Below are 7625 nucleotides of genomic sequence, written 5' to 3' on the forward strand. Positions count from 1 at the left end.
CCTTCATACAGCAGTTCTCAGCAAAAATATTTCAGCAATAAGCATTCACGATGCATTTTCACAGGAAATGCAAATTCTTTAGTTAAGAGTCAACTTTGATTATTTATAACCTCAGAAAATAAAAAATAAAAAAGTCATCCACCTGTGGTTCAGCAAATAAATCAAAATATGTTGTTTCTAACACTTCTTGTCAGGTAAATTAATGAATATTAACACAAAAAGTCTATTAGGGTTGAGAATATTATAGATTAATCATTAATGTAAGAATGCTGAGTAAGCATTGAATAAACAAACAGCAGAGACGTGAAAGAGTTTCACTTTCTACATAAAGTTTGGCRTCTGTTGCCTCTGATCCAGAAAGGCAATGTGTCGGATGTGTAATAAAACTCTCACTGACCTCTCTCCACTCCTTGTTGCCCATCCCTTGTGCGTAGAGAACACAAACTGTGAAGAACGGAGGAAAAACAAAATTATTAGAATCAATCATTAACAAAAAATTTTCACATTTATTCAGGTCGTAGCAGCTGTGGTGGTTTATGGATAATTAACATGCTAACAGAGAWTGAAAAAGTTATTTTATTACAAATTTGGCAGATTATAGGAAAAGCTGAACAGAATCACTTTATAAAAGATAAAAATCATTAAAACAGTACTACAAGTTTTATTCCTGAAGTTCAGAGCTTCAGGAAATTTTCAGATATTTTGAAGTGGGGTTAAACGTTTATTATCTTACTTGTTGTAGATAGCTCTATAAGCAACCTCAGCTTGGATAAATACAGTTTAATTCAGAACCAATGATGAGCAAATGGCTAGTCTGAGCAGGATCCAAAAACATAGTGGACTGGAGATGCTTTAGCATTTCATGCTACTTCTTAAACTGTATTTTTTTGCATTTTATTTGTATTTGGGCTGAAAAATATCATGACATTTCTGCTTGAAGTCCTCCATGCTGCCCCAGTAGTGCTATGGCTAGCTGCTGCTGCTATTAATCTATGTTAATAACTAAAAAGCATAATATAGAGAAGCTTTAAATGTAAAAAAAAAAAAAGGTCAGGACTAAATTAAGCTATATTTCTCCAACCTGCAACAGTTCAAAGATCTCCTGCAGCAGGTAAGATAGTGATAGTTCAGAACTTTGAACGTTGTATTTAAGTTGAGACAAGCATAATTTCAAGCGTTTAAAGGATTTCCAGGTAACAGATTAAAGAATAAACCACACATCCTCAGCTTCCTGTAAATATCTAACAGGTAGGCGACATTCGGGCAGAGAGAAAAGAGGAAAAAAAACATTTTCTCTCTCACTGCTGGCTCAGATTCAACAGAGCTTTTATTTTTAACTCGCTGTTCTTTAGATATTTTTATGTGTTCAACACTTTCTCGTCCCCCCCTCCTTTACCATCTTGCTCTTTCCTTCTTGTCAGCCAGGTTCAGATCAGAAGACTGAAGTCACCGCCGCTCAGCATAATAAGTGCTGCTCAGCACAAATACCGCCTGAACGTTAGCCAAAACGTTACCAAAATTAAACCCTCCCACCTCCAGTCAGCATCACATCCTCGCTCTCATCAACAAGTTGACTCACTTTTTTCTGCTGTAGATGTGCTGACACACCCCTTTTTACTGACTTTATGTTGCACCGTTACAGAAATAACAGTTCAGGATATAAAAAATAATAATAATAATAACCCCTGCGAGTGAAGGTGTTATTCTGGGGATAAATCCTACTTTTGAGAAATTAAATTGCAGGATGATTCGAAGCGTGGCTGTTTTTTCTTTTCGGAGCGACGTYCATCTGCCGGTGCCGTTAGAGCTAACATTCTGTAATTTCGGGGGCGGTCTTTTTCGGCGGCTATGATTACATGTCATTACAGCRAATGGTTTGAAAATGTGCTCATTATTTTTGGACAGGTACCACACTCGCACACATCCAGCCGAAGCAGGTTGTCATGTAGACTACAGGAGCCAAGATGTGTTCAAAACGACAAGTTTGATGTAGAAAATGTAGATTCTATATAATATACAGTGACTATAAGAAGTATTCTCCCCCTTGGATGCTGATATGATCAACCATCTTTAATTTCTTGGCGCTGACACTATATCCGTATTTTCACAGCGTGGAGAGGAGAGGAAGTTCTGTAAATCTTTAAGGAGAGGCTTCAGACTCGCCTCAGGCAGGACCTTACTGGGAAAATCACTTTCACATAAAAATAAAAATGATGGGCCTTTCCGTGAAGAGGAGCAATAAAAACGCATCATGTGGAGAAAAGTTATCTTACTTGGGTCTGATTTGGAGAAGGTGTCCATGTCCAGCAGGTTTCTGTGAAGACACGAAAGACAAAAATAAATTAAAAAAAATTTAAGACACAATATCGACACATTTTTAGCAACTTTAACATTTTYCTCCAGAATCTTTCAAAGTTTAGACGAGTCCTGCAGTCTCACCTGTATGGAGCTAAATTAGCACCATAAAGTTTGTTCAAAAAACCATTTTTGAAACTGAAAAATAATTTTGAAAGTACAAAACAATAAATATTTGGATATTTTATCCAAATATATTTGGCCATATATTTGGATTTTATGATACAACAGCCTGCCACACATTGTTAGTTTTATGATTCAATGACCCATCATATTTTTTAAATTGACACAAATGCCTGCCATACCTTGCTGATTAGACGATACAATGGCCTGCCAAATTTTTTAATTATACGACAACTGCCTGGCACATGTGATAATTATATKATACAACAGACTGACATATTTTTAAATTATATGACAACGGCCTATCATACATTGTTAATTATATGATACAACAGCATGCCACATTTTTAAACCCTATGACATAATGACCTGCCATTTACAATATGATACAATGGCCTGCCAAATTTTTTATTATATGACAGCTGCACTGCCATACTTTGTTAATTATATGATAAAACAACCGAACACATTTTATTTTAAATTACAGAATTTTTTAATTACAAAGCACAACAGCCTGCAATACCTCATTTATTGGCAAATGTTAATTATGTTACTATGACATGTCACACTGATTAAATACAACAGCCTTCCATACCTCATTTATTATGATACAACGTGCCATACCTATTGAATTATATGATCCAAGTACTTTAACGTTTTCAGTGTTTCAAATTTTATTTCAGTTAAAAAAAATTTTCAGCTTAAAATTTTTTCATTTAGTTTCAAAACTTATTTTTTAAACAAACTTTATGGCTCCAATTTACCTCCATACACCTGAAACCCGACAAAAATGAAAAAATTCAYCCAGTTAACTAAAGTGGCTCAATGACGAGCTCAGACTTTTATAGTTCCTCATTTCATGCTTGAAAAACATTTGGGCGATAATACAACCCTGATGATCTTCTGTTACCCCAAAAGACAAATGAGGTGAGAATCAAATGGCCAGATTTATAAAGTGGAGCCAGAGCCGATGATTAAATCTGAATTTTTAGTAAGAGATGAATCATAGATGATGAAACTGCCTAATGGGATACACAGGGACCAGCAGAATCTTTAAATTTTCAATTAATTTAGAGATAAAGCAAGAATTTGACAATTTGCTTGCATGTTTTCCCCTGGAGTCCACTTCCACCTGTACGCAGTGATCCATCTTACGTGTGCACGTGTCAGGAAAGCTTTCAGTTCACTTCCTGTCTTACATTTGTCAAATCACAGGCTGAGAAATGACTGAAAACACAACCTCAGCTACGTGATAACGATTCAAACATTTGTCAGGGGTGGCAGCTGCTGGGACGACGGCGACCGGCCGACCGAGAGAGAAAATCAGATCTGTCAAAGAGGGATTTAGTAAAAGTTTTAAACAATTAATATCTTACCTGTTGTAGGTAGACCTTAATGGAGCTAACGGCTAATCTGAGAAGGGGCAAACGCTAAAGCAGATTGGGYGTAGACGTCTTAAAACAACTCTGATTTAAAGATAATTATAATTTTATGATTATTTCCAAGTTTCCTCCAAACTGAGGTTGTTTGTGCAACAGGTAAGATATTWTTTGTTTGGATTTTCTCATAGGATCCCTGTTTTCACAGCATCAAACAGCCAATTCAAACAATAAAACAGTGTAGCAAATGCACATTTTTTTTGCTCTTAAAAGGTCAAGTAAATAAAAGCACAACTAATGTTTTCTTTATTCAGAWCTAAAAAGATAAAAATAACTAAAGATAAATAAATCTTTCCATCCAGGACTGCCTGGCAGTTCGCTGCTGCGCGTCACAGACACAAACGAGTCTCTTATTTCTACTGTTTGACCCGTTTACGTCCATGAGTGGTTATTATTATTATTATTATTGTCTGTGTAAATCTGTTCGTATCTGCATCGAGTTGCCCACAGCTGCCAGAGCGGATTACTTGAGCGGGAAAAGTCCGTACGAGACATACAGTAGGTGCAACGGAGCGCCCAATTATACAAGAAGATGGGAGATGTCACGGTTTTACCGCTTGCACGTTGAAGAATCATAAAAATGATGACTGTTTGGATTATGAAAGTCATTTTGTTTTAAACTGAATTTTTGATCAAAATAAAGCAGCTGGTATGGTCTTCTGGACAAATATTCACCAAAAAAAAAAAGCCAAAATGGTGCTGAATATCCACAGAAATATGRCGTTTCACAGCCATCGAAATCCTCCCTCGCTTTAGTGGTGACCTCGTGATTTAAACATACAGAAGAAAAAAAACCTCTTTTAACTCTCCGTTTCCTCACTATTCATGTTGCTGCAGACTCAAAAAGGTTGCATTAATTTATTTTTGCATTGCCACAAACAACACATTGTTGCGCAATCCACCTGCGACCCTCACATCATGGGTTCTAGTCTGAATTATTGACGTTCAGGCTTTTCTCTGATTTCACAAAGACACTTTTTTTAAGTTCTGCAGCATCTCAGGAAGATTTGCAGTCCTCCTCCCCCCAATGTGAAGCCCAGCCAGTGATTAAATCTATGGGAGTACGTGGGCTCGGTTCCTGACCTTAGCGCCGCTGCTGAATGCATCTCGCTCTCGAGGCGCTGACAGCACTCGGGGAGGAATTGCAGACTTTCCTGTCTGTGATAATTATCGTGCCCTTGACGCAGGGAGAAGATCTTATTCAAGGATTTCCTCCCGATAAAACTGGAGTTCAGAAACTCCTGCTGAGTTCAGAAACGCTCTTTGACTTTTAAACACTAGCTGATGTGTCATTTTCTACATTCAGCAACTCGCACAAGCGCAGAACAACTATTTACTGCAGCCGTTCAAAAACTTCCAGAGTATTAAAAAACTTTGGTGCGTGTGAAAAACAAACGCACCAGAAATGTTACAGTTTTAGGGATTTTTTTATTACTACAACTCTCCATATGCCAAAAGAAAACATTACGAAACAAATAAGATTTATCTTCTTTTTGTCCCGTAAAAGTAAATTATCTTAGTTCATAGTCCTCTTTTAAACTAATAAAAAGATAAGACAGTTTCAGGAAGGAAATGCTATTAAGTACACCTCATATCTTTACTGCAATAAAAATGGAGAAATAATGAGAGCAGGAAGATTTTTTTCAAACAACGTCCATCATTTTGAGGGGCAAGGAGAAGGTCGAGCACCACCTCTGATCTGACCGTCCAAATGAATCACTGCCGTCTGATGTGACGTGTATAATTACTGGTCTGCCAGCATTGGATTATTGTCCCATTTAATACCGGCCTTAAAGAAGGTGTAAGATGTTTTACGCTTGCTTTTTATAGAAACATCTTTGCCGTGAGTCTTAGATGAGCTCGGAGGAGTTTTTGTCCTGCGATGTAAAAATTAAAAGACTTACAGTATAATCAGCCTGTTAGCTCTGCAAGAGAACGTCTAGTACTTCTAGCTTCTTCACTTCATTTAATTAGTGTTGAAGGAGGAAAACACATTTTTTAACTCCTTTATAAAACGTTTGAAAAAAGCAATTATTTGTCTGTAAGTTTGAAGAAATTTCCCACTGCTGAGTTGGGTTAAGATTGAAAATACATCGTTTTTTTCCGCTTTAAGCAGGACTCTGATATTGCACAGTGTACGACCGRCTACTGCTCAGAGCACATCACACATGGTGGCACTTCAAATGAGCTCCTGGGCTACCCCCCACCCCGCCGCGTGTGCGTTAGCACGTTTTCAGGACTTCCACTTCAGAGGATAATGTGAATGAGTCACGGCCCTGTCTCTTTTCCTCTCTTTTCATCTAGGGGCAGGAAGCATTAAGTCCAAAAGCTGACGTCCAAGTCACTTAGAGGTCTGCGAGAAGAAACACGACGGGACTTAAAATAGTTTTGTATTTTTGCCATAAACACAAATACTGCTGATTATGACGTCTTTGGAAACAGCTTTCTTGCTTCTGCCACTTAGAATTGTCTCAGTTGGTGAACGTGTTTCCTACAATGCTTTAACACCTAAAAATGCACAGAAAATTAACAAATCCTCCTGGTTTTCTCATTTGAATCTAAAACAGTGAAGTTGGGTGTGAAATTTCTCCGTCCAAGTTAAACAGAAAACTGTATTTTACTCTCAAGGCCGCCACAGAATCTCAGCTGCACGGTTCTAAAGCGGAGCTGCAGCGCTGCATACACACGTGGAAATTTTCCAACACAAATATGTGACAGCGCTGATCTCAGGCTGCAGTCAAACTTTGCTTCCCTCCACCTTTGTAGGCAAAGTTTGGCAATCCGGTCCCCCCGCTGTCCTGGCAGTGCCTCGGATGCCTCACCTGTGACAGCTGTCAGTCACGGCAACAAGAACTGAAATGTGATACGAGTCGGGTTGGGAAAAACAGTTTCCTGTTTATGCTCAACTTGACCTTTTTAAAGCAAATTAAAAGCTGGTGCAAAAAAAAGGAGTGAAAACACAAAAACTGTTAAAAGAATTCAGCTGACATGATATTCAGTCTTGCCTAAAACAGGTAAAGATTCATTGTTTTTTTTAGTATAATTTTTTTCCACATATAGTTATAAAATCTGTAATAATAAACTCATGCCAAGTTATATTTTTATTTTTGTTACGTTTTCATGAGGACGGGTAAGAAAAGGTGAAAGGGCAACGTTTGCTCGAGTTAATTGAACTGATAAGCCAGCGTGAGCCCAGTTTAGCTAAAATGCTAAGGCAACGTTAGCATAAGTTAAATAAAATTAAATAAATAATAAAATAAAATAAAATGTTGGCTCAACTTAGCTCAAGTGCAAACATTGGCATGAGTTAGCTCAAGTGCTAAGATAACACTGGCATGGGTTAGCTCAAGTGCTAAGATAACAATTGGTATAAGTTAGCTCAAGTGCTAAGATAACATTGGCATGCGTTAGCTCAAGTGTGCTAAGATAACATTGGCATGCGTTAGCTCAAGTGCTAAGATAACATTGGCATGGATTAGCTCAAGTGCTAAGATAACATTGGCATGGATTAGCTCAAGTGCTAAGATAACATTGGCATGCGTTAGCTCAAGTGTGCTAAGATAACATTGGCATGCGTTAGCTCAAGTGCTAAGATAACATTGGCATGGATTAGCTCAAGTGCTAAGATAACATTGGCATGGATTAGCTCAAGTGCTAAGATAACATTGGCTGTGTCCAAAACGACAGGCCGGGTCCTCCGGAGGACCC

General features: G+C 37.8%; 1 protein-coding gene across 1 annotated transcript in view; it reads right to left on the reverse strand.

Annotated features, from left to right (window-relative positions):
- The window catches only part of LOC106524856 (copine-8), an 84836-nt gene that overhangs the window by 60660 nt on the left and 16551 nt on the right, over positions 1 to 7625 (reverse strand). The window contains exons 2-3 of the mRNA XM_014018850.1: positions 2274 to 2314; positions 398 to 444 (exon numbers count right to left, since the gene is read on the reverse strand). Of these exons, the coding sequence (XP_013874304.1) occupies positions 398 to 444; positions 2274 to 2314 (88 nt within the window). The remainder of the gene's footprint in view (positions 1 to 397; positions 445 to 2273; positions 2315 to 7625) is intronic.

This window comes from Austrofundulus limnaeus, unplaced genomic scaffold (genome assembly GCF_001266775.1).
Source record: "Austrofundulus limnaeus strain Quisiro unplaced genomic scaffold, Austrofundulus_limnaeus-1.0 Scaffold204, whole genome shotgun sequence".
Lineage (NCBI taxonomy): Eukaryota > Metazoa > Chordata > Actinopteri > Cyprinodontiformes > Rivulidae > Austrofundulus > Austrofundulus limnaeus.